The 27,871-nt window shown below is 42.2% G+C and overlaps 2 protein-coding genes and 2 long non-coding RNA genes across 5 annotated transcripts in view; 2 read left to right on the plus strand and 2 right to left on the minus strand.

Moving 5' to 3' along the window:
• LOC131137292 (ferroportin) lies at positions 1-12,006 on the plus strand. The gene is made up of 9 exons (XM_058085038.2): positions 1-214; positions 657-762; positions 839-906; positions 2,202-2,361; positions 2,675-2,790; positions 2,913-3,039; positions 3,119-3,373; positions 4,888-5,562; positions 10,937-12,006. Exons 2-9 carry the CDS (start codon positions 660-662, stop codon positions 11,194-11,196), a joined length of 1,764 nt encoding a protein of 587 aa, XP_057941021.2. The 5' UTR covers positions 1-214; positions 657-659; the 3' UTR covers positions 11,197-12,006.
• LOC131137293 (uncharacterized) lies at positions 10,972-18,027 on the minus strand. Its single transcript, XR_013630079.1, has 3 exons — positions 17,695-18,027; positions 11,262-11,292; positions 10,972-11,192 (listed from the first exon to the last, which is right to left on the minus strand). It is a non-coding gene; the product is annotated as an uncharacterized LOC131137293 (long non-coding RNA).
• Positions 17,579-27,871, plus strand: part of rapgef5b (Rap guanine nucleotide exchange factor (GEF) 5b) — a 24,430-nt gene continuing 14,137 nt past the window's right edge. Inside the window, exons 1-3 of one of the 2 annotated variants that reach the window (XM_058085034.2) lie at positions 17,579-17,927; positions 24,689-24,813; positions 25,318-25,418. In XM_058085034.2, coding sequence (XP_057941017.2) covers positions 17,748-17,927; positions 24,689-24,813; positions 25,318-25,418 — 406 coding nt within the window. In that variant the 5' untranslated portion in view covers positions 17,579-17,747. Of the gene's footprint in view, positions 17,928-24,688; positions 24,814-24,836; positions 25,419-27,871 lie in introns of those variants that run through there. The other variant, XM_078797587.1, reaches the window with a different exon arrangement.
• LOC144901918 (uncharacterized) overlaps positions 21,163-27,871 on the minus strand; it is a 13,390-nt gene continuing 6,681 nt past the window's right edge. The window contains exons 2-3 of the long non-coding RNA XR_013630081.1: positions 25,902-26,018; positions 21,163-21,244 (exon numbers count right to left, since the gene is read on the minus strand). This is a non-coding gene — a long non-coding RNA (uncharacterized LOC144901918). The remainder of the gene's footprint in view (positions 21,245-25,901; positions 26,019-27,871) is intronic.

Genomic DNA, 27,871 nt, shown 5'->3' on the forward strand with positions numbered 1-27,871 from the left:
AATATGCTGGCTGCCTTTGTTGTCCGCGCCGCCTGTTCTGCTTTTCTGGCACTTTCATACAATGGTGCACTTGAGCACTGTGATGTTATTAAGCCTTTCAGAATACTACAGCTTGAATTCCAGCTCTCGGGAAAGACGGGTTTTCCCGATGTAGGATACATGGCACAACATACATCATCAAGAAACAGCAGCAAGGATTGAGTGAGAAGAAAAGGTGAGAGAAGCTCGCTTTGGCATCGAATATCATCAGATGACGGCTCTATGTGTGGATATTTTTCTTTGTAGTCTGCTTTTAAAGGGTTGCTGTACGAAGCTCATGTTTTCTTTGGGAAACTCCTGCGTTTTGGTCGTTTTTCCCGTATTTTTACTTTCCGGTACTCTCCCAGATTCCGGTTCACTTAGCAACAATCTGGCAACATTACTGTAGCTGTGCAAAAAATGTTGGTAAACCTAAATCCCTGACTGAAATCTGAACAGCTAGTCCACAGCTTTTCGCTCAATGGCTAGCACCGCTCAACTGTCAATCAGTGAGGAACACATAAAGTCGGGCCTACTAGTGGAAATTCTGTACGAAAGATCAGAATATTGTATATTTTCCGTTAAAAAACAAACTCTTTTTTTACACTAAAAAAAAACTAGCATACCATCTCTTTTAGGCAATGTCCCAGCGAGCAGAGTCCTCCCAATGCGGCGGCGTTGTGGTCGAGTTCGAGTCTGACGACATCAGGAATGCCAGAGCCAAAAAAGCCAGGAGTATACCAGGTGAGCTGACCTAGCGACACAAACACAATATGTTGCATCATCGCTGATTGCTGTGTCACCGTCATTCCATTTGTAGGGTCGGCGCTTATCTACCTCAAGGGTCCTAAGTTCCTCATCTATGTCAGTGGAGCGTTGTCAATGTGGGTAAGCATCACTTCAATTAGTTTGATTTGACACAAGAGTAAGGCAAGAAGGGTGTATGTTCGATGGCAGATCATTCTAACACCATTGCCCTTCAGAAACCGTATTTTCCGGACTATAAGTCGCACTTTTTTTTCATAGGTTGGCTGTTCCTGCGACTTATACTCCAGAGCGACTTATAAATGAAAAAAACGTAATGTTTTGGTTAAGTAGTTTGTAAAATAAATTACCCGCAAAAATGCGACTTATACTCCAGTGCGACTTATGTTTGTTTTTTTTCTACCTAATTATGCATTTTTGGCCTTGTGCGACTTATACTCCGGAGCGACTTATAGTCCAGAAAATACGGTATTTATGAAAATACATGTATTTATGTTTTTAATTTAAAGGCACTGTTTGCTACCTAAAGGAGCGCTAACTTTTGAACGTGTGGCTCTTCCTGCTCCGAGCAAGGAAGCTGCGCCCCAGGTGCGCCCCACGCATGTGACGTTACTTTTTCCACACCAGTTTGAAGATGAAATTAATTTATTGAACCATGTTTCTGATATCAGTGAAATGACAACTGGTAGTAGTATTGTAAAATTATTTTAGCTAACGTCAATTAGCATCATAACCCCTAACGTGCCCAACATATAAGACACTTCCGTCAAGCAGGTCTCCCCAAGTCACTGATGTGTGTGAATGGCAGGAAGAAAAGCTCAGACTCGCTTGGGGAGAAGTTATTTGGCAATTAATTATGCATTTTTGGCCTTGTGCGACTTATACTCCAGTGCGACTTATGTATGTTTTTTCTACCTAATTATGCATTTTTGGTCTTGTGCGACTTATACTCCGGAACGACTTATAGTTCAGAAAATACGGTATTCATGAAAATACATGTATTTACGTTTTTAATTTAAAGGCACTGTTTGCAACGAATAAGCGGCTGCCTAAAGGGGCGCTAACTTTTGAACGTGTGGCTCTGCGCCCCAGGTGCGCCCCATGTTTCTGATATCAGTGAAATGACAACTGGTAGTAGTATTGTAAAAGTATTTTAGCTAGCGTCAATTAGCATCATAACCCCTAACGTGCCCAACATGTAAGACACTTCCGTAAAGAACGTCTCCCCAAGTCACTGATGTGTGTGAATGGCAGGAAGAAAAGCTCCGACTCGCTTGGGGAGAAGCTATTTGGCGCCACTTGTTTCGCATACAAGACAAATTTCTCAAACGTCTTATATTAGGATCAATGCAAAACACAGAGCGAGACCGTTGCAAACAGATGATGATGACGATGGCGTTCTATGTTGTTTTATTCAGGGTGACCGAATGTGGCACTTTGCCATCTCCGTGTTCTTGATCGAGCTGTACGGACGTAACTTGCTGTTGACTGCAGTGTTCGGCCTGGTGGTGGCCGGCTCCGTGCTCTTGCTCGGAGCTCTGATCGGAGACTGGGTCGACCGCAATCCCCGGAATAAAGGTACGTAATTTCACAGCCACCTGGAAAATTTTTAGCATGCATTACCGGTGCATCAGACAAGCGGGATATACATAAATCAGCGGATCTCAATCTTGAGGTCGGAGGGATGCGTGCTGGTTTGCGATCCCCGCCGTGTGGTAAATTGCATTTCCTCCCCAGCCCGGCGTCTCAAGTGTAAATCAGTTCCTGATTTGATTTCTAGAGAAGCAGCGAGGCGTTAAGGTTCTGCAGTCGCTGACATCTGGGTTAGGTTTTGCAACAAAAAAAAAAATCATCTATACATTGAGTCCTTTCTTTTCCCGTCTCATTTCAGTTGCACATGCGTCTCTTTTCATCCAGAACATCTCAGTGACAATATGTAGCATCGTGCTCATGTTGGTGTTCTCATATAAGCAAAGGATCGAGCAGATCTGGGACGGCTGGCTTACCGTGAGTAGACGACATCGCACCTTTCCTGTATTCAAATCCTACGCGACATTAGGATAGGATAACGGCTGCGTACTCTTTTGTGCTTCCATAATAACATGTTGCATCGTAAAAACTTACACAAGGTGGTTTGTTATACGGTGGTGATCGTCCTGGCAGATGTGGCAAACCTTGCAAGCACCGCGCTGACCATTGCCATCCAGCGGGACTGGATCGTAGTCATCACCGGCTACAACCGGGGCCACCTAGCCGGTAAGAGGACTCGCTCGGCGTTAATGGCGGCGTTGTGCAAAAAGCTTTAACCCACCTGCTTCTCTGATCCTGACAAAAGGAATGAATGCCACCATGAGGCGGATAGATCAGGTGACTAACATCCTGGCCCCGCTAGCGGTGGGACAGGTCATGACGCTGGCCTCCAATGTAGTTGGATGTGGCTTCATCCTGGGATGGAACCTTGTGTCTCTCATAGTGGAGTTCTTCTTCTTGTCCCGGGTGTACCGCATCGTTCCTGCTCTTTCAGTCAAACCGCCAGCGGTGGAGCTGGATCACAACGATCTGCAAGGGATGGAGAGGAGAGGATCACAAGGTATTGTTCCCGAAATGGATTATGTTGATATTTGTTAGTTCGAAGACTACATCCTGGTCTAAGGAGGATGACAAAAAGGCGGGGTTCCGTATTGGCTATCATAACAATGCCGTGACTGTAAATTGTTTTCTGCATCTCTGAGACTGCTTTTCTGTGTGTACGTACACGCCAAAATATTGACATTTTTTTGTACAGTGTTCCCTTATTTACCGCAGAGGACAGGAAATATATCCAGAAATAGCGTGCAACAAGTGAAAACTGCAAAAAAAAAAATTCTAATTATTATATATATTTTAAGGCTGCAAAAGATTCTGCAAAACTTAAAATAAAAAAATAAAAATAAAAAAAATCTATTTGCATTTAATAGAATGGCTAAAAATTTAATAGAATTTTTTTATTTTTTATTTAATTAATTTTATTTTTTTTTATTTTAATGATCAACCTACCATGGTGGCCACAAGCCATTATGAAGTCACTCATGCGCATTTCAATCCTCTGACCGAACCTTTTCATCCAGGCGCTGTTCCATTGTGCTGTGGCATTTTTGTATCCTTGTTAAAACATATTGCTGCAATACTCCTCGTACAGCCGCATAACATCTACATTCCCTCAACATGTCCAGAAGTCCGACAAAATAGCGTGCAATAAGTGAAAAATGCAAAGTAGCCGCCATTTTTTTTCAATTATTATATATATTTTAAGGCTGCAAAAACCCTCACCATAGACTTTATGTACGTTTCTCATCATTATCTCACATTTCTCTCTTGTTTAAACACACAAAATGTTCAAACCTTTGTTAGATTTTTTTTTCATTTTAATTAATTTTATTATTTTTTTTATTTTAATGATCAGCCTACCATGTTGGCCACCAGATTATGAAGTCACTCACGCGCATAGAATTTTTACATTTTAGTTAATTTTATTATATTTTTTATTTTAATGATCAACCTACCATGTTGGCCACAAGATTATGAAGTCACTCACACGCATAGAATTTTTTAATTTTAATTAATTTTATTTTTTATTTTAATGATCTGAATGATATGAAGTCACACACTGTACTGTAGCGTTTTTCTATCCTTGTTAAAACATATCGCTGCAATTGTGAAATCACAATTTCAAATGAACACAGGAGCTGTTCGGAAGCAAAAGCTGGACTGAAATGCTGTGGAAATACGCTAAAACGTAGAATGAAAGGAAGAGTAAATTGGTACTTTGAGCTCAAATTGGGAATTGAACCAACCATCGCTGGGTGTGGAAGCACTCAAACAGCTTTTACTAATTTGCGGTGCAGCAGTTGGATATGCCAAATAAGTCTAGTGCGATCTCCCATCATGCTTTGCGGCAGTGCTCTTGAAATAGTTAATATAATGTTTAATTCCAATGTTGGTTTATTTGTCATTCTATGTACATAAGTACACTTTTCAGTCGTTTTTGTAAGTTTATGACAATATCAGTAGCAAAACGGTATATGATTGTACTCTATTGTCTCAATTACGTTTGTTTATCTTCAGGGGAAGGCCAAGTTGTTCAGGCTCTGGCAGAAGGCAACAGTGACGGCAGCCTACACTTAAAAGAAATCACCTACCTCCCCCTGTGCTTCCGGAGGTTCCGCTGGCTGGTGAGCACGTGCAAAGAAGGATGGACGGCCTACTACCACCAGCCCGTCTTCCTGGCGGGAATGGGCCTGGCGTTCCTCTACACCACAGTGCTGGGATTTGACTGCATCACCACCGGCTACGCCTACACTCAGGGCATAAGCGGCTCCCTCCTCAGTTTACTGATGGGTGTCTCGGCCATCACGGGCTTGATGGGGACTGTCATGTTTACGAGACTGAGGAAGACATACGGTCTCGTCAACACCGGCATCATCTCCAGCTGCCTCCACCTGGGCTGCTTGCTACTCTGCGTGTGCTCCGTCTTTGCCCCGGGCAGCCCCATGGATCTTAGCTTGCTGATGCCCTACTTTACCTCGAACTCCTCCTCTGAGCTCGGAGGGATGGCGAGCCAAAGACAAAAACACACTTATCCTCTGAGGGGAGGCAGCAATCAGCCGCTTCTACCGGACCGCTCCTCCATCCACTGGACCAACAATACTGTGCTGTTCGACAACGTGCCCTCTGGTAGCACGCCCGAGTCTTACATCTCCATTATCCTGTTGTTCATGGGTGTGATCACAGCACGCATCGGTGAGTGGACACGCACGGTGAAATGGTCTGACTGCAGGGTTGCTCAACTAAATTGTTTTCTGGGTCACATTTTTGGAAAGCTTAGTTCACCCTCATCTTAAAACTTTGGCTTCACTAAGTTCCTAACATAGCAATAAAAAAAATCATAATGTAAAAAAAAATGAGCAAAAATAATATTGTTTGTAATTATGATGCACAATAATGTCATTCACGGACTGGATTTGGCCTGAGGGCCACCCAGCAGGATTACTGTATTTTCTGGACTATAAGACAACTGCTCCACCCCAAAAAAAGGGCGCCAGTCACATAACGTCACATGAGTGGGGCGCACCTGGGGCGCAGCTTCTTTGCTCCGAGCAGGAAGAGCCACAACTAAATTGTTTTCTGGGTCACATTTTTGGAAAGCTTAGTTCACCCTCATCTTAAAACTTTGGCTTCACTAAGTTCCTAACATAGCAATAAAAAAAATCATAATGTAAAAAAAAAATGAGCAAAAATAATATTGTTTGTAATTATGATGCACAATAATGTCATTCACGGACTGGATTTGGCCTGAGGGCCACCCAGCAGGATTACTGTATTTTCTGGACTATAAGACAACTGCTCCACCCCAAAAAAAGGGCGCCAGTCACATAACGTCACATGAGTGGGGCGCACCTGGGGCGCAGCTTCTTTGCTCCGAGCAAGAAGAGCCACAACTAAATTGTTTTCTGGGTCACATTTTTGGAAAGCTTAGTTCACCCTCATCTTAAAACTTTTGCTTCACCAAGTTCCTAACATAGCAATAAAAAAAATCATAATGTAAAACACCAGCAAAAATGAGCAAAAATAATATTGTTTGTATTTATGATGCACAATAATGTCATTCACGGACTGGATTTGGCCTGAGGGCCACCGAGCAGGATTACTGTATTTTCTGGACTATAAGACAACTGCTCCACCCCAAAAAAAGGGCGCCAGTCACATAACGTCACATGAGTGGGGCGCACCTGGGGCGCAGCTTCTTTGCTCCGAGCAGGAAGAGCCACAACTAAATTGTTTTTTGGGTCACATTTTTGGAAAGCTTAGTTCACCCTCATCTTAAAACTTTTGCTTCACCAAGTTCCTAACATAGCAATAAAAAAAATCATAATGTAAAAAAAATGAGCAAAAATAATATTGTTTGTAATTATGATGCACAATAATGTAATTCACGGACTGGATTTGGCCTGAGGGCCACCCAGCAGGATTACTGTATTTTCTGGACTATAAGACAACTGCTCCACCCCAAAAAAAGGGCGCCAGTCACATAACGTCACATGAGTGGGGCGCACCTGGGGCGCAGCTTCTTTGCTCCGAGCAGGAAGAGCCACAACTAAATTGTTTTCTGGGTCACATTTTTGGAAAGCTTAGTTCACCCTCATCTTAAAACTTTTGCTTCACCAAGTTCCTAACATACCAATAAAAAAAATCATAATGTAAAACCAGCACAAATTAGCAAAAATCATATTTTTTGTATTTTTGATGCACAATAATGTCATTCACGGACTGGATTTGGCCTATACTCACTATGGCCGTATTTTCTGGACTATAAGACAGCTGCTCCATCCCAAAAAAGGGTGCCAGTCACGTAAATGTGCGTGGAGCGCACCTGGGGCGCAGCATCCTTGCTTGTAGCAGGAAGAGCCACACGTTCAAAAGTTAGCGCCCTTTAGGCAGCCGCTTATTCGTTGCAAACAGTGCCTTTAAATTTAAAACGTAAATACATGTATTTTCATAAATACCGTATTTTCTGGACTATAAGTCGCTCCGGAGTATAAGCCACACAAGGCCAAAAATGCATAATTAACTGCTAAATAACTTCTCCCCAAGCGAGTCTGAGCTTTTCTTCCTGCCATTCACACACGAGTGACTTGGGGGGACCTGCTTGACGGAAGTGTCTTATATGTTGGGCATGTTGGGGGTTATGATGCTAATTGAAACTAGCTAAAATATTTTTACAATCCACTACCAGTTGTCATTTCACAGATATCAGAAACATGGTTCAATAAATTAATTTCATCTTCAAACTGGTGTGGAAAAAGAAGGGTCATATTATATCCGAGGTTGTCTTATATCCGGGTCAATATAATAGTCGGGACAGGAGAATAGTATCCCTGTTATTAGCTTCATAGGCAAGCATGACATTTTGGGGGACAGCTGCTCCACCCCAAAAAAGGGCGGCCGTCACGTAAATGTGCATGGGGCGCACCTGGGGCGCAGAGCCACACGTTCAAAAGTTAGCACCCTTTAGGAAGCCGCTTAATCGTTGCAAACAGTGCCTTTAAATTAAAAACGTAAATACATGTATTTTCATAAATACCGTATTTTCTGGACTATAAGTCGCTCCGGAGTATAAGTCGCACAAGGCCAAAAATGCATATTTAGGTAGAAAAAAACATACATAAGTCGCACTGGAGTATAAGTCACATTTTTTGTGGGTCATTTATTTTACTACTACTAACGACTTGACCAAAACAGACATTACGTCCTCTTGGAAGGCAAGTTCTAACAATAATAAAAGAATAGAGAACAGGCTGAATAGGTGTAAGATATGCTAACACAATGGTTATTAGCTACACAAAAAATAAATAAAAAAAGGTGTCCAGTGTTTATGTAACATGAACACTTTTTTCATTTATAAGTCGCTCTGGAGTATAAGTCACAGGAACAGCCAACCTATGAAAAAAAAAAAGTGCGACTTATAGTCCGGAAAAAACAGTACTTACATTTTACGAAAAGTAATTTACCTTATTTTCTGGACTATATGTCACTCCGGAGTTTAAGTCGCACAAGGCCAAAAATGCATAATTAGGTAGAAAAAAACATATTATGTTTATGTTTTTTGTTTATGTAACATAAACAGTTTTTTCATTTATAAGTCACTCTGGAGTATAAGTCGCAGGAAAAGCCAACCTATGAAAAAAAAGTGTGACTTATAGTCCGGAAAAAACAGTACTTACATTTTAGGAAAAGTAATTTACCGTATATTCTGGACTATAAGTTGCTCCGGAGTATAAGTCGCACAAGGCCAAAAATGCATAATTAGGTAAAAAAAAAAAACATATTATGTTTATGTTTTTGTTTATGTAACATAAATAGTTTTTTCATTTATAAGTCGCTCTGGAGTATAAGTCGCAGGAAAAGCCAACCTATGAAAAAAAGTGCGACTTACAGTCCGGAAAAAACAGTACTTACATTTTACGAAAAGTAATTTACCGTATATTCTGGACTATAAGTCGCTCCGGAGTATAAGTCGCACAAGGCCAAAAATGCATAATTAGGTAAAAAAAAAACCCATTATGTTTATGTTTTTGTTTATGTAACATAAATAGTTTTTTCATTTACAGTGAAGAAAATAAGTATTTGAACACCCTGCTATTTTGCTATTTCTCCCACTTAGAAATCATGGAGGGGTCTGAAATTTTCATCGTAGGTGCATGTCCACTGTGAGAGAGATAAACTAAAAAGAAAAATCCAGAAATCACAATGCATGATTTTTTAACAATTTATTTGTGTGATACAGCTGCAAATAAGTATTTGAACACCTGTGTATCATCTAGAATTCTGACCCTGAAAGACCTGTTAGTCTGCCCATTAGAAGTCCACCTGCACTCCATGTATCATCCTGAATCAGATGCACCTGTTTGAGGTCGTTAGCTGCATAAAGACACCTGTCCACCCCATACAATCAGTAAGACTTTAACTTGTAACATGGCGAAGACCAAAGAGCTGTCCAAAGACACCAGAGACAAAATTGTACACCTCCACAAGGCTGGAAAGGGCTACGGAGCAATTACCAAGCAGCTTGGTGAAAAAAGGTCCACTGTTGGAGCTATCATTAGAAAATGGAAGAAGCTAAACATGACGGTCAATCTCAATCGGAGTGGAGCCCCATGCAAGATATCACCTCGTGGGGTCTCAATGATTCTAAGAAAGGTGAGGAATCAGCCCAGAACTACACGACAGGACTTGGTCAATGACCTGAAAAGAGCTGGGACCACCGTCTCCAAGGTTACTGTAGGTAATACACTAAGACGTCATGATGTGAAATCATGCATGGCACGAAAGGTTCCCCTGCTTAAACCAGCACATGTCAAGGCCCGTCTTAAGTTTGCATATGACCATTTGGATGATACAGAGGAGTCATGGGAGAAAGTTTTATGGTCAGATGAGACCAAAATAGAACTTTTTGGTCATAATTCCAATAAGCGTGTTTGGAGGAAGAAGAATGAAGAGTACAATCCGAAGAACACCATCCCTACTGTGAAGCATGGGGGTGGTAGCATCATGCTTTGGGGGTGTTTTTCTGCACATGGGACAGGACGAGTGCACTGCATTAAAGAGAGGATGACTGGGGCCGTGTATTGTGAGATTTTGGGGAACAACCTCCTTCCCTCTGTCAGAGCATTGAAGATGGGTCGTGGCTGGGTCTTCCAACACGACAACGACCCGAAGCACACAGCCAGGAAAACCAAGGAGTGGCTCCGTAAGAAGCATATCAAGGTTCTAGCATGGCCCAGCCAGTCTCCAGACCTGAACCCAATCGAAAATCTTTGGAGGGAGCTCAAACTCCGTGTTTCTCAGCGACAGCCCAGAAACCTGACTGATCTAGAGAAGATCTGTGTGGAGGAGTGGGCCAAGATCCCTCCTGCAGTGTGTGCAAACCTGGTGAAAAACTACAGGAAACGTTTGACCTCTGTAATAGCAAACAAAGGCTACTGTACCAAATATTAACATTCATTTTCTCAGGTGTTCAAATACTTATTAGCAGCTGTATCACACAAATAAATTGTTAAAAAATCATGCATTGTGATTTCTGGATTTTTCTTTTTAGTTTATCTCTCTCACAGTGGACATGCACCTACGATGAAAATTTCAGACCCCTCCATGATTTCTAAGTGGGAGAAATAGCAAAATAGCAGGGTGTTCAAATACTTATTTTCTTCACTGTATAAGTCGCTCTGGAGTATAAGTCGCAGGAACAGCCAACCTATGAAAAAAGGGGTGACTTATAGTCCGGAAAATACGGTACTGGACAGACATTACGTCCTCTTGTAAGGCAAGTTCTAACATTAATAAAAGAATAGAGAACAGGTTGAATAGGTGTAAGATATGCTAACACAATGGTTATTCAGCTACACAAAAAAATAAAAACATGAACAGTGTTTATGTAACATAAACAGTTCTATCATTTATAAGTCGCTCTGGAGTATAAGTCGCAGGAATAGCCAACCTATGAAAAAAAGGTTGACTTATAGTCCGGAAAATACGGTAAATATATCCTGCTATGACTATGAATGTGTTTTTTTTTAGCGCGATTGTTGATTAAAGCCCAATGTCACCTCTATTTCAGGTCTATGGTCCTTCGACCTGACAGTTACCCAGCTGTTACAGGAGACCATCTGTGAGTCCGAGCGAGGTGTTGTAAATGGGGTGCAGAGCTCTATGAATTACCTGATGGACCTGCTCCACTTCATAATGGTCATCTCTGCTCCACAGCCGCAGCATTTTGGCATCCTAGTTCTTATTTCTGTGCTCTTCATCACCACTGGACACACTATGTACTTCCTGTATGCGCACAAGGCCAAGAGAAAACGTCGCCGGGACACCTAAAGGAGCAGTCATGTCATGTGACTTAGCCATTCATTTCAGCACACCACAGCAAGCGTCTGTCTCACCTCGGCTGCTTCCTTCCTTCCTGCAGGGGCCCTGCAAGTGTGACACATAGCAAACCAGAACTCAGGTGCAATAGAATGGGAGCAACGCTGTATCATGAATATAAATGGCCGCTATAAAGGCGGCAATGAAAACCTCCAGGGGATGTCCTACTCTAATTTACAGCAGGACTTCTTCTTCTTCTCGACATGCCTTTTGGAAAACCCTGCAGGATTACTGCAAGGCACTCCATGAAAAGAGTGGATGGAGACATTTTTCACACACACAAAAGAAGCACCGTTGTGAGGAAAACATTGGAAAAAAAGAAAGTGGCACAGGTGTTACTGATACGTCCACTTGGAAATATTCCAGGATGTCCTTTAAAAAAAAAAAAGGAACATAAAGGGAACTACAAGTGAAAAATGAGAATGGCAGCTTCCCTTTTTAATGGACAGTCGTAAAAGGATAAAATTTCCTTCCCCTGGTTTGTTTCTCTGTGGATGAATCAAGCAAACACTCGCCAGATGTACTGTCCGAAAATCCTCACATATTTGAAGAATAATCCACCGATGACATTTTTTTGGCATGTTTGAAATCAACACTAGCACTCCTATTTTGTACTTCTTATCATCTTCACCATTGCCTTACCTCAACAAAGGGCGACAACACTGTCAGAGATGACTTTTTTGCTACATGGTATGTCTTCATAGCTCCGTCATGTACAGTGGATGAAGCTTCCCACAACCGGCATCACCTCTCTGCAATTTATTTGTATGTCACCTCTACACATTGTGTGTTGTCAAGTGTTTTGTTTTAGACTGATACATCATAATATATAATAAAGATTCATTAAAATCTACTCACGCTCCATATTGGATTTATTACCAATATTAAGATCTTGCCTCAAACTGTGGAATTAAGCATTGGCAGGTTGGACTGCAGTTTTGGTTCATGGTTTTGGTTTCCTGTTTCATGCTCTTATTTTGGATGTTTGGTTTCCTGTTTGGTTATATGTATCTGCTTTACAGTCACCTGAAAGCGCATGTGGCAGTACCTGTTTTTCATTGGTAGTCAAACTAAACATCTTAAATAATCTTAAAAATCCTCGGCATATATTTGCACAAGTAAACACATTATTCACAAGACTAGCGCCACGAAAGGGAAAGATGCTAGGTTAATTGGCGACTCCAAATTGTCCATAGGTATGAATGTGAGTGTGAATGGTTGTTTGTCTATATGTGCCCTGTGATTGGCTGGCCACCAGTCCAGGGTATACCCCGCCTCTCACCCGAAGACAGCTGGGATAGGCTCCAGCACCCCCCCACGACCCTCGTGAGGATAAGCAGTAGAAAATGATTGAATGTGAGCCCTAACCAGACTTCCTTAAATGGGCATGCCCTGGTACAAGCTGAGTGGGACCAATGACAGCGCAGCGGGCATGCCAGGAGTAGAGTCACGAGTGGAAATCTGAGGAATATGTGCAGATTCTGGAAGATCTAGAAAGCTCTCTATGCGGGTTATTGCATGTAGCTGCTCTATAGGATTCAACAACTCCATGTGAGTGTGAATGGTTGTTTGTCTATATGTGCCCTGTGATTGGCTGGCCACCAGTCCAGGGTGTACCCCGCCTCTCACCCGAAGACAGCTGGGATAGGCTCCAGCACCCCCCCCACGACCCTCGTGAGGATAAGCAGTAGAAAATTAATTAATGTGAGCCCTAACCAGACTTCCTTATAGGGGCATGCCCTGGTACAAGCTGAGTGGGACCAATGACAGCGCAGCGGGCATGCCAGGAATAGAGTCATGAGTGGAAATTCGAGGAATAGGTGCAGATTCTGGAAGATCTAGAAAGCTCTCTATGCGGGTTATTGCGTATAGCTGCTCTATAGGATTCAACAACTCCATGTGAGTGTGAATGGTTGTTTGTCTATATGTGCCCTGTGATTGGCTGGCCACCAGTCCAGGGTGTACCCCGCCTCTCACCCAAAGACAACTGGGATAGGCTCCAGCACCACCCCACGACCCTCGTGAGGATAAGCAGTAGAAAATGATTGAATGTGAGCCCTAACCAGACTTCCTTATATGGGCATGCCCTGGTACAACCTGAGTGGGACCACTGACAGTGCAGCGGGCATGCCAGGAGTAGAGTCATGAGTGGAAATCCAAGGAATAGGTGCAGATTCTGGAAGATCTAGAAAGCTCTCTATGCGGGTTATTGCGTGTAGCTGCTCTATAGGATTCAACAACTCCATGTGTCTATATGTGCCCTGTGATTGGCTGGCCACCAGTCCAGGGTGTTACCCTGTCTCTCACCCGAAGACAGCTGGGATAGGCTGCAGCATAGAAAATGAATGAATGAATTGATGAATAAGATTGTTAAAAAAAATATTCTTATATGCCTTTTAGTGTATATAAATGTTAATTTACATACCAGTTTACTCCACATATAGGCAAACAACCATTCACACTATGGACAATTTGGAGTCGCCAATTAACCTAGCATGTTTTTGGAATGTGGGAGGAAACCGGAGTACCCGGAGAAAACCCACGCATGCACGGGGAGAACATGCAAACTCCACACAGAGATGTCAAAGCGGGGAATCGAACCACTCGTCCACTGTGCGTCCTATATCATTACTTGTAAAAACAATTTTGCTCCACACAGAAATGCCCAGCGGAGACTCTAACCCACATCCATAGTTTAATATCATAATTTAAATTCCGGGATAACACAGAGAGGCTGAAATATTTGGGTATCACTGAAATACTGCAACAAGCTTTCATCACTTCCTTCTGCTTCCTATGCTGCAGGCCTACAGTATCCCTGATGCTTTTCATGCTACTCCCTGATTAAAGTGCACACGCTAACAAGTCTGACTTTAGGCATTCTCACTTTGCAATTCATTTACTCCCAAAACTGGGTCAGTTGTAGCACGTTACAACTGGAGTCGCTCCACTACAAAGCATTCTAGCTGGAGAAGAAGGATGAATAACAAGGTTGTTTGTACATATTCAAGGCCAAGCGGATGTGTTGTGGACTAGGATAATATTGTTGGAAGATGTGTGAAGCAATTTACGGTGGAGGTCCCTGGTGGGGGATGTTCTTGAGGTGGTATCGTTTGAACAGAAAAACCTCATCAAATCTAGTGAGACTCCATCTTAGTGCAGTTTGCTTTTTCTTTGACTTTTTGTTTGGGATGTTGGATATTAGCCTTTTTGCCAATATACCGATATTGTCCAATTCGCAATTTCCCACACTAATATCAGCCGATATAGTGTGGTGGAATGAACACAACATCGGTTTTCATTATCGTGACGAAAAAAGCAGATATCGATATCAACCGATATCACATTTGGTAACGCTTTATATTAAGGTGCTTATAATAAGCCTTAATAAGTAGTAATTAAAGTTAATAAGGAGCTGTGGTTAGCTAGTGGTTAGCACGCAGACCTCATAGCTCGGAGTGCGAGTGACAGGAAGAAAAGCTCTGACTCACTTGGGGAGAAGTCCTTTGGCGCCACCTGTTGGTTTGCTTGTCTAAATTTCCAGAGCTTTTTTGCTGTTAATAAAAATACCATCAGGCTGCACAGCGGTCGTGTGGTTAACGCGCAGGCCTCACAGCTCGGAGACCCGAGTTCAATTCCACCCTCGGCCATCTCTGTGTGGAGTTTGCATGTTCTCCCCGTGCATGTGTGGGTTTTCTTCCGGGTACTCCGGTTTCCTCCCACATTCCAAAAACATGCTAGGTTAATTAGCGACTCCAAATTGTCCATAGGTATGAATGTGAGTGTGAATGGTTGTTTGTCTATATGTGCCCTGTGATTGGCTGGCCACCAGTCCAGGGTGTACCCCGCCTCCCGCCCGAAAACAGCTGGGATAGGCTCCAGCACCCCCCACGACCCTCGTGAGGATAAGCAGTAGAAAATGAATGAATGAAAAATTGCAGGCTGCACGGCGGTCGAGTGGTTAACGCGCAGGCCTCACAGCTCGGAGACCCGAGTTCAATTCCACCCTCGGCCATCTCTGTGTGGAGTTTGCATGTTCTCCCCGTGCATGCGTGGGTTTTCTCCGGGTACTCCGGTCTCCTCCCACATTCCAAAAACATGCTAGGTTAATTAGCGACTCCAAATTGTCCATAGGTATGAATGTGAGTGTGAATGGTTGTTTGTCTATATGTGTCCTGTGATTGGCTGAAGATCATTTGAAGATCATTTGAACCTGCTTGTTAAATGAAACCTTTCATGTTTATAAGGCGGTTAAGAGGCATCAGTGGTATCTTACATACTATAGACTGACCAAGGGCAGTCATTTCCCCCCCCATGACCATTTTATCTCTGATGGTTCTATTGATTTTTACCACTGTCAGCAGTGTGATGCTTGACTGGGTCCTTGCAAGGCCATTCAGTTTGTGCTGGTGTGCCAAAGTACTGACTCAGCAAACTGAGAAATGAGAAAAAGCTCCTCAATGCCTGCTTCCATCATATTTAGCTTTTTTTATTTGACACCTCGCTGTGGCCAAATTTATTTTGAAAAGAAGAAATAATACCGCAGTGCTAGTTTTATCAGATTCCAGCGATACGGTGGAGCATCAGAGGTGGTTGGCCTCGCTAACATTTTCCCACTGGAAGTCATAGAAACTAATTAATCTATTCCAGGATCTTCATGAAACATTTATTCACTGTGCTTCTCCTTGGAGTGTTGACTTGCTGCATTTGCCATATTGTACTGAGCAGCCAGTACAGATGGGTCTCACACTTTCCTGATTCTTTCCTGAATCTTTTTTAACAATTTTTTTGTTATCATATTATCATTAACATATAATTGGTGCTTATTACAATCAGTTTCAGTATATTAACATTAATAAATTAATGAATATTTTTAATTAACATTTATATAGCATTATTAATACTAATAGGCATATAAGAATCTTTTTTTAACAATCTTATTAACTTTATCCATTCATTCATTTTCTACCGCTTATCCTCACGAGAGGCGGGGTACACCCTGGACTGGTGGCCAGCCAATCACAGGGCACATATAGACAAACAACCATTCACACTCACATTCATACCTATGGACAATTTGGAGTCGCTAATTAACCTAGCATGTTTTTGGAATGTGGGAGGAAACCGGAGTACCCGGAGAAAACCCACGCATGCACGGGGAGAACATGCAAAGTCGGGTCTCCTAGCTGTGAGGCCTGCGTGCTAACCACTCGACCGCCGTGCAGCGTAGATAATAGAATTTGATTTTAAATGAAAAACTTACAATTAAAAAAAAATATTTTTGTTTTGTATTCATCCGAAGCATAATCATGTAATCGGACGGCTTGTGGCACTATTCATTCATTCATTCATTTTCTACCGCTTATCCTCACGAGGGTCGTGGGGGTGCTGGAGCCTATCCCAGCTGTCTTTGGGCGAGAGGCGGGGTACACCCCAGACTGGTCACCAGCCAATCACAGGGCACATATAGACAAAGTAGTATTCTCATGTCAAACGATGCTAAAGTTTGACATGTTTGACGGTTTTAAAAGCCGTGTTAAAACTGGCCCTTTGTGATGTCACAGAAAGGTGGACTTCCTTATATGGTTCATAGTAAAGAAGCACTTGGAGTAAATAAAAACAGACCGTTTTGGCAGGAAGCACAACTCCAAGTAAATACAGCTGGAATAGGGGCAGATTCCAGAAGATCTAGAAAGTTTTCTGTGCGGGTTATTGTGTGTAGCTGCTCTATAGGAGTCCACAACTCAATACAAAGGGCCAGGTCCCCTTTAATGCTACTATTTATGTGGAGCGCCATTAAAAACAGTTATTACATTATTACTAATTACAGTCATTGCAAATTTAATATTTACATTTGCATATAGACAAACAACCATTCACACTCACATTCATACCTATGGACAATATGGAGTCGCTAATTAACCTAGCATGTTTTTTGGAATGTGGGAGGAAACCGGAGTACCCGGAGAAAACCCACGCATGCACATGGAGAACATGCAAACTCCACACAGAGATGGCCGAGGGTGGAATTGAACTCGGTCTGTGCGCTAACTAAAAATGTACTCCTCGCTAATCTGTGACAAGCACATGTATGAAATCATGTATGACATTTGCTTACTGTATTGTGTCCATAATTGAACAACGTTCATAACAAAGTGTGACCTTCCAATGCAATGCACCCAGCCGCCCACTCCAACGTCCAGACGTTCTCCCGCATTCAAGAGATTTTCAAACTTCCTTTTTGGGTCTGTTTGGCCGGCCAGATGTTTCCTGAACCTGCCTTGTTTCCCAACTCCCGCCCCTCCCGATGTAGTGAAAGGCAGGGGAAGGGCGAGAGGGAGTTTTGTCATTCACTCCGTATGCATCCACTCATACCTGGCCTCCCTTGGCTGCTCTGACAGGAAGTCAAAAGCCTCTGAGCATCTGAAGCTCATTTTAAAAGCAGCTCACCTCTTTGCAAATCAGCTCCCAGACAGGAGTTGTCCCGGTTGGAAAAGGCGGTGATGTCGTGGGACTGTGGTCTGAGGTACGTGTTCTCCGTGTCCCCTACGCTGCAGCCGAGCGGCATGTGCATCCTGCATGATAAGGAGGACTTGTCCAAACTGGAGATGGTCCAGAGACTGGCCAAGGATGGCTGCCGCTTCTTGCAGAATCACAGCAAGGGCCCGGAGAGGACATCTGAGGTGAGCAACAAATACGGTATCGTTTAGCTGACTAGGCAAGCTTCATAACCTTCAGGAACATGTAGGCTACGGGTTTCGATCTGGGCTTACATGACATTTCTAATGTTGCAGTAAGATGTTTACAATGGGAGTAAAAGCCTGGATATTTGCTCATTACCTCATTAAGGTTTACCAGATTACAGTAGTAATAAACACTATGGATGGAAATGGTGATGAACCTCCAAAGTTCTCGTCCTGAAAAGGCTGGAAGGCCATCTCTCGTTTGGGCATGGGTCTTGTTTTCGGGTCTTTAGTCGTTTTGTCTTATGTAAGATTCTGTGATTATATGTATATAATGTATATGTATATATATAAAAATCACTTATTCAATTGGTAACTGCTCTGGCGTGGAGAAGGGGTAGGACTTAATAAGCTTTGGTTCTTCCTGCTCCTTTTCAGACATGTGTAGTAATGTATGAATGTGTATATATATATATGTATATATATTTGTATGTATATGTATGAATATGTGTATGTATGCTGCATGTATGTATATATATATATGTAAGTATATAAATAGATATTGTAAGTGTATTGTATTGTAAGTGTATATGAGAGATAACATTACTGTAACATGGTATTCATTCATTCATTCATTTTCTACCACTTTTCCTCATGAGTGCTGGTGGCCAGCCAATCACAGGGCACATATAGACAAACAACCATTCACACTCACATTCATACCTATGGACAATTTGGAGTCGCTAATTAACCTAGCATGTTTTTGGAATGTGGGAGGAAACCGGAGTACCCGGAGAAAACCCACGCATGCACGGGGAGAACATGCAAACTCCACACAGAGATGGCTGAGGGTGGGATTGAACTCGGGTCTCCTAGCTGTGAGCCCTGCGTGTTAACCACTCGACTGCCGTGCAGCCTGCAATTTTTCATTCGTTCATTTTCTACCAGTTATCCTCGCGAGGGTGCTGGAGCCTATCCCAGCTGTTTTTGGGCGAGAGGCGGGGTACACCCTGGACTGGTGGCCAGCCAATCACAGGGCACATATAGACAAACAACCATTCACACTCACATTCATACCTATGGACAATTTGGAGTCGCTAATTAACCTAGCATGTTTTTGGAATGTGGGAGGAAACCCATGCATGCACGGGGAGAACATGCAAACTCCACACAGAGATGGCCGAGGGTGGGATTGAACTCGGGTCTCCTAGCTGTGAGGTCTGCGCGCTAACCACTCGACCACTGTGCTGCCTGCATTAACATTTCTTACAGGAAAAAATATATTGGATTTTTAAATGTTGTGGTTTTCATCTGATGTTTATTTATTTTATTTTATTATTATTTATTTACGTTTATACACATTATTAATGAAAACCGATGATCCATGGTGTGTGACCCTTGTATACTCAGACATACTATATTCTGGTATTGAATTCAGTTTCACCCACTATAAATGTCATTGAAATGGACTTGAACAAATAGTAAGTATGTGATGTATAACCACATCACATCACAACCAGCCCTCATCACCTAAGCCTCTGACAGGCTTAGCTCATACTGGGCTCAGCTTCCTGCTGCCTGGATCTTTGTGCCAAACTGTGCAACAATGACAGGAAGCACTGACGCAAGTGACCCAGACCACCGTGTTCAGACATCATGTAGCCTGTCAGGGTGGAGTCCAGTGCGTCAGGTCCCCGACCTTTTCTCCAAAGACTAAATCTCTTTATCTGTGTTATTTAATATGTTGGCATTTTGCCTTATCTGCGTATGATAACATATATCAGGGGTCTCAAACTCAATTTACTTGGGGGCCACTGGAGCTCCGGTCTGGGTGAGACTGGTCCACATCAGGTTTTCCAAAAAAACCAAAAAAAAAAAAAAATGCATTTATTAAAAACAAAAAAATTTAACAAATTTCACTTAGGGTTCCAATTTTCTACAAGAAAACCTCTGATAAAACATTCCACTGTTCTCAAATATCTTATTTTTCTACACGAAATAAGATGAAAAATAAATAAAAAATCAAGAATAAAGAAAATCAATCAATCAGTAATAAATAAATAAATATAATAATAATAAAACGGCAAATAATAAAAAGCTATTTCCTTTAAACTTAAATAGCCAAAAACTTACCACTTCCACACGGATAGGGAGGATAACTATTAATAGTTATTTAACCTTTAACATGAACATTAATCAAACGTAATAATCTTTTCTGGGTACATGATACCCTGCGGGCCACATTTGGCCCGTGGGCCGTGTGTTTGAGGCCCCGATTTACAACATATTGCGCAACTGCAGGGTCTTGAGACACATGCTAACTTGCAAACTAGAGAGCTAGCGACCTAAACGGTAGCCTTCAAGTTATTTCCTTTAAACTTAAATAGCCAAAAACTTACCACTTCCACACGGATAGGGAGGATAACTATTAACAGTTATTTAACCTTTAACATGAACATTAAACGTAATAATTTTTTCTGGGTACATGATACCATACAGCATCCATATCAAACTTGCGTGGGCCGCACTAACATTAAACTTTCATATCAAGGCGGGGGCCTCAAACTAGGCCGCGTGTTTGAGACCCCTGACATATATGATACAGCAAGCCATTCTCATATATTAGAACATAGCGGAAAATGAAGTATACCAATGACAAGTTCGTGTACTGCAGATACGGAGACCTCATTAAGTACTTGACATAGATAGAAATATAGAGATTATGCAGCTGAGTCTCCAGATAATACAATAGTTTACAGTAATCCAATGATGCCACATGCATACATTACTCATATACATATCTAAATCTGGGCATCAAAGAGCTTAGAGTTCCCAGATGGTGACTGCATGACTATTTCACTTCAATGCACTCTGACTGTTATGCAATCGCTTTCAATCTTATTTAGTTGGTATGTTTTTTTTTTTTTTTTTCATTGCATGATTTATAGTTGACATTTCATCTAGTTGGACGTGGCTACTTCTTATTATAACATGCACTTCCTGTGCAAATGTTAGGCCAAATGTTCCAGTTTTACATAACATGCACATTCTGGTGATATGATGACAGCTTAGCCAATGAGAACAGAGGTACTTTTAGGGGGGGGGGAAGCAAAGTCAACATCAAATAGTTCTTTGAAAACCGAGCTGGTGTTTGAATTTTTTGCTATCTTTTTTTCCCACACACAACCCCACGAGGAATTTCAGTCGAATTGTGTGTGATGTGAGTGTTCCATACCATCATGCATGCCGGCGCTGCTGCAGCATCACGAAGCCATGCAGACAGACAGAGGAGGGTCCCTCCATCCAGTGGAATGCATCTGGAACCCAGAAAGGCACAATAAAGCATCTGATGTCACATGTCTCTTCAGTAATGTTTACTCTTCTCCAGACCAGAGACCATTTTAGGAGTACTTAAATCTGTGAGTCCAGGTCACCTAAGGGCCTGGGAGCTCCGTCCAATCACAAGCATTTTGCTTGTTGTCGCATCTAATAATCACACGGCTCAGGGTGTGTACTGGAGCTGGATCAATAATTCATTGTGGGGAAAGGTGAGTTTACATATTGACCGAAGCTAGTCGGAAAACTTTCTTGGAAAAACACAAATCCGCCCCTACTATTCATAAGGCGCACATTTTTATATTTGGGAAGTCCATCGTCATTTTTTCACGTTTTCATTCAGGGAATGCACGGTGGACGAGTGGTTAGCACACAGGCCTCACAGCTAGGAAACCCGAGTTCAATTCCACCCTCAGCCATCTCTGTGTGGAGTATGCATGTTCTCCCCGTGCATGCGTGGGTTTTCTCCGGGTATTCCGGTTCCCTCCCACATTCCAAAAACATGCTAGGTTAATTAGCGACTCCAAATTGTCCATAGGTATGAATGTGAGTGTGAATGGTTGTTTGTCTATATGTGCCCTGTGATTGGCTGGCCACCAGTCCAGGGTGTACCCCGCCTCTCGACCAAAGACAGCTGGGATAGCCTCAAGCATCCCCACGACCCTCGTGAGGATAAGTGATAGAAAATGAATGAATGAATGAAAACAGTGCTGCACGGTGTTCGAGTGGTTAGCACTCAGGCCACACAACTCTAAGACCCAAGTTCAATTCCACCCCCGGCCATCTCTGTGTGGAGTTTGCATGTTTTCCCACGTTCCAAAAACATGCTAGGTTAATTGGCGACTCCAAATTGTCCATAGGTATGAATGTGAGTGTGAATGGTTGTTTGACCAAACATCCTGTTTTCCCAGGACATGTCCAGGTTCTTGTTTCAGCAAGTGATGAAAATGATGTGCTATATATATCACTATATTGACAGTTACTATGGTACCCATTATGTCATTGTATGGTCATATCACCTCGTACTTTGGTACGTAAGAATAAATTAATAAACAAAGTGAAAAAAATAAAAATAAAAATAAAAATAAAAATAAAAATAAAAATAAAAATAAAAATAAAAATAAAAATAAAAATAAAAATAAAAATAAAAATAAAAATAAAAATAAAAATAAAAATAAAAATAAAAATATGAAAGCAGGAAGTGAACAAATGTAACAGTTACTGATTGTAAAAGTACCAGATGGAGGGGTAGGATTCCTACTCCTTTTGGACATGTGGAACTGTGAACTGATTATGTGATGCATTCAATTGTAATCTGATGCATGTTCAAATGAAATAAAACCATTACCAATATGAAAGTAAACAAAGAAGTATTTAAAAACATAATACAGCACATTGCAAAGACCTGCCTCCAACAAGTGTATCTGTCCAACTGTATATTATTTTTGCTATGATTTCTTTCAAAACTGGCATCAAAACAAGACTTGCACAGTATTGCATATTTGTTTGGATACTATACAGTACCGCTGATAATGTGCCTGGACGCTTGAACGCTTCTGTGCAAAAGGCAATTAGGGCAAGAAAAAAAAAAAAGAAAGAAAACGCACAACCACTTGGAGGCTGTCTTCACAGCTAATTGCATGCACAAAGATGAGTGTTGCCCTGACTGATGGCTCAAGAGAGGAGGTTTGAAAGGTTGAGCCGATGCAGGATGCGTGCACCGTACTGACAGGTCCTCATTAGGGCCAATATCTGTGATCCAAACACCGCATTGTCAAAGCGGCTACCACCAGTCTTTAGGCTTTCTAGAAGCAGTAACGGCAACCTTTTGTGCATACAACTGCACTCGTGAATGGGGTAAACGATTGTTTATTCATTAGTTTGAGAATATAACGTCTTTAAAGAGCATTATTGTGCACTATAAAACTGTGGTGAATTGCACAAAACGCAGGGGTGGGCAAACTACGGCCCAGGGGGGCATATCCGTCCCGCCAAGTGTTTGAATGCGGCCCATCCGTTCTTTCCAAAGTATTTAATTTAAACTTAGTAATGTTTTTATTTCATTTGAATATGAATATGAATCAGATTACAATTGAATGCATCACATAATCAGTTCACAGTTCCACATGTCCAAAAGGAGTAGGAAGAAGCAAAGCTTATTAAATCCTACCCCTCCATCTGGTACTTTTACAATCAGTAACTGTTACATTTGTTCACTTCCTGCTTTCCTGATATAGTTTTTTTTTTTTTACTTAACATACAATCTGGCTTGAGCCAACCTTTTGATGGTTTAAGTAGCTGTTTTATCAATTTTATTAATTATAATATAATATATATATATATTATATATATATATATAAATTATATGTGCAATTTACTGTTTACGCTGTACATTGTTGTTCATATTTGATGTCTATCTATTTATTCTCCACATTATTATTATTATAACGATTTATTATAATGACATTTTGTTGGCAATTTCACTGCTGTGTTATTGTGCAATGACAATAAAGGAAGTCTATCTATCTATAGTCTGGCCCCCCCATAAATTTTGTTAAAGCAATGCAGACCCAAAGTCAAAACATTTGCTTACCTGTACTAGCGTATATCAGTATTTCGACATCATGCAGCACAATACTAAATATATTGTATATGCTGGGAAAGGAACCCAAGAAAGAAGATTTATTATTATTGCATTATCCATAAGTCTGGTCTATGTATATTTTATGCGTACTTCGATTCAAGTAAACAAACTCCAGAGTGTCCATTGTCTTGTTTGACAATGGAGGGCAAGAACACAAACTCTAAGTAGTCAAACTCCTGTTTTTGGATATGTTAGCGGTTATGTTTCGAGGCTGCTTTCTACTGTATATTCATCACTGCTTTGAGTGACTGCACGCTTTCCGCCCACACTGCTTGGTGAATAGGTGTGTAAAATAAGAGGGAGCTGTCACTCTGGTGAAGATTTAAAGATGGAACAGAGGTGACCTTTTCCAGTCTTTTTTAGTGAGAATCTCAGATCAGTGACTGTGTGACCCCGGCATGGTAAATGTGAATATGAATAAAGAATGACATGTGTAAAAGGTCCTATAGGAGACAGCAGAGAATGTTAACTCCACGCCCCGAGAACCTGAAGGCACCAGCCATAATTTAATAGACCCAACATAGGAACCAATAATTAAAATATGTATGAGCCACTTATGTTAATCCCTGAATGGGCTCCTGCTGATAAGAGGAGGAATAATGATCTGTGGAAACTCCACTTCATTTACAGTGGAGGCTTTGACGGAGTATTGTGATGGAAATCAGTGGTGATTTGTGTTAGTGGGAGAACACAGAAGGAGGGGGGTGTCTCCTTGGTGATAATACAATCCCTCCTTCCCTCCCTCCCTCCCTCCCTCCATCTATCTATCTCTCCTGTCCAGCCTGTCCAGAGTGACGAGGCGGTCCGTGTGCTGGAGTGGGGCCGCTGTGTGTTGGTCCTTCAGAGGATGTCGTCACAGCCACCAGCGAGGGGAGGAGGGAGGGAGGCGGAGGAGGAGAAGAGGAGGTAAAGCCACTCACAAATCCCTGCCTTGCTCGCTTCCACTATTGCTGTCTCCTCCACCGATACCATTCTCTCAGTCAGACATGCTTCCATGACTTCACTCTTTCCGATACAGGAATTCAGGAGCTTTAGTAGACTAGGGACGGGTGGTGGTGGTTGTGGGTGGGGGGGGCGGCACAGGACTCTGAATGGATGGGTGAAGAGGGCATGCAACAGTAACCACGGTAGCGTTGCCGGCGTGATGCTGCGGGATGAGAGGCTGCTGCTGCACGCAGCCTTAGTGGAGCAGGAAGAGGATGAGGAGGACGAAGACGAGGAAGGGTCTGAGAGAACCGGCAGCGGTGACAGCAGCGGGCGGACGGAGCCGCCGACTCTGCCCACGTTCGACGTGCCCTACTTCCGCTACATAGACGACGAGGGCACCGAGGGCGAGGAGGAGTGGAGCAGCAACCGCTCGCTGTCCTCCATGGATGAGGACTCGTCTACTGACTCTGTGCTGTCTGACAGGTACACGGTGGTGTCAGGGACCCCCGAGAAGATCCTGGATCACCTGCTGAATGACCTGACGCTGGATGAGGACCCGGTGGCATCACAGGGCAAAGAACCAGGTCGGTGGTATACTAATGTTTCTTTGAATAACGACAATGCAACTTTACACACTGTTTTTCTGTGATGTCATCACTCCGTGGTTGCAAAAGACGCCCATGCCATCACCCCCCCCCCCCAAAAAAAGGTAGCTTTGTCCAGTCTGGCATCAAGTGCATTTCTTCTCCTGGCATCAAGTACACTAATAACGCTAATAATGTGACACTGTTGCCAAGGCAGAGGAGACACTCTGTTGCTAAAGCTTGTATGAGAAACGGTGATTGCAGATGGGAGAGACTACAACAAGGAGGGGGGGGGGGGAGTGAGTTCTGGTGAGTCCTTCTCGACTGTGCTTCAGTGGGGAGCCGACGTGATCGCAGTTGATTCCTCATTTTGTTGAGGAAGTGGATGAAATTGATGTGAATGTTGTCTCATGGGGATGCGTTCAAAACAACAACCCGAGTCATGTGTAACACATTACTCGTATACATCGACAAATCACTAACCTCTAAGTTCCCTGGTTTTTTATGGTGGAAGGAATCATTCAGAGTTGATGATGCAAGCGGTGAAATCAAGGTCCCCGCAGGGAGCGGTGAGGTCCCAAGGTCACAGAGGCCGCACGTCTAGAAAGAGAAGAAGAACTGAGCCTGAAATTGATCTCCACTGAGTCCTGTGCAATGTGCTCGTGATACAGCATGCTGATACTTATAGGTTATCACATGGTTTGTCTGGTATCAGGCCAGGTATCGTGCATGATACCTGGCCTGATACCAGACAAACCATGTGATGATCTTATTATTACATACTATTTAAATCATGAGCTTATTATCACGTACTATTTAATAAAAAAAATCAGAACATTTTCAGTTTATTACATGTATTATATCTAAACAGTGTAAACACAATAATTGCAAAAATATTTCAACAATAATATTGTCTTATCTTATCGATGTCTGACAATTAAAGTTCCATTAATCAAGTTTGTGTTTTTTGGTGACTGGAGAAGCACTAGGCACTAAGCACTCGTGCGCTGTTCTCTGATTGGTTGTTTCACAGGCACGATACCAGAGCAGCGCGCTCTGAGTGGACAGCTACGGGGGCTGATACTGGACATGGTTAAACTCTATATTTTATCAGTATCACTGCCCTGGGCTTTGACACAGTATCATTTGGGCCTTTTCACGTATCATTCATGGGCGGTTTCTAGGGTACAGGGCCAATTACTGTAGTATGTGATACTGTTTATTATCATACTATAGTAATTGTGATAATACTGTTTATTATCACATACTACAGTATTAATTGGCCCTGTACCTGAGAAACCGCCCATGAATGATACGGGAAAAGGCCGAAATGATACTGTGTCAAAGCCCAGGGCAGTGATACTGATAAAATATAGAGTTTAACCATGTCCAGTATCAGCCCCCGGAGCTGTCCACTTTTCCCGTATCATTCATGGGCGGTTTCTAGGGTACAGGGCCAATTAATACTGTAGTATGTGATAATAAACAGTATCACATGATACTGTTTATTATCACATACTACAGTATTAACTAAGTTTAATAAACAGTATCACATGATACTGTTTATTATCACATACTACAGTATTAATTGGCCCTGGGCATATTTTATCAGTATCACTGCCCTGGGCTTTGACACAGTATCATTTCGGCCTTTTCCCGTATCATTCATGTGCGGTTTCTCGGGTACAGGGCCAATTAATACTGTAGTATGATAATAAACAGTATTATCACAATTACTATAGTATGTGATACAATTAATACTGTAGTTTGTGATAAACAGTATCACATACTACAGTAATTGGCCCTGTACCCTAAAAAACACCCATGAATGATACGGGAAAAGGCCGAAATGATACTGTGTCAAAGCCCAGGGCAGTGATACTGATAAACTATAGAGTTTAACCATGTCCAGTATGAGCCCCCGTAACTGTCCACTCAGAGCGCGCTGCTCTGGTATCGTGCCCGTGAAACAACCAATCAGAGAACAGCGCACGAGCGTGAACAACATACACTGTTTAGATATAATACATGTAATAAACTGAACATTTTCTGGAAACAAAATGGTCTTTTGATTAAATAGTATGTGATAATAACCTCATGATTAAATAGTATGTGATAAGATCATCACATGGTTTGTCTGGTATCAGGCCCAGTATCATGATACCTGGCCTGATACCAGACAAACCATGTGATAACCTATAATTACCATCCATCAATTTCCATATTGTTGACGCCTATCCCGGCTGGATTAGGTCAAAAGGCTGACTGCACCCCCCGCTGGAATGATTGCCAGTCATTCTAAGGCCAATCCCGGATCAGCAGCTACGTGAAACACTACATGACACTCCCAATTACATTTTAGATCCAACTCAGCCCATAATCTCTAAATCCAGTTTGTAGCCTGTAATGCATGTGATACAGCACTAGTGTTGAAGAGTCTAAAGATGTTCCAG

Source organism: Doryrhamphus excisus, linkage group LG17, assembly GCF_037039965.1.
Source record: "Doryrhamphus excisus strain RoL-2023G ecotype Guam linkage group LG17, RoL_Dexc_Guam_v1.1, whole genome shotgun sequence".
NCBI lineage: Eukaryota > Metazoa > Chordata > Actinopteri > Syngnathiformes > Syngnathidae > Doryrhamphus > Doryrhamphus excisus.

Excerpts from the sequence above, each read along its gene's own strand:
- LOC131137292 (XM_058085038.2), top strand. The coding sequence starts at position 660 with ATGTCCCAGCGAGCAGAGTCCTCCCAATGCGGCGGCGTTGTGGTCGAG. Across the intron at positions 2,791-2,912 it reads TCTGGGACGGCTGGCTTACC|GTGGTTTGTTATACGGTGGT; the intron begins GTGAGTAGACGA and ends AACTTACACAAG. Across the intron at positions 5,563-10,936 it reads TGTGATCACAGCACGCATCG|GTCTATGGTCCTTCGACCTG; the intron begins GTGAGTGGACAC and ends CCTCTATTTCAG.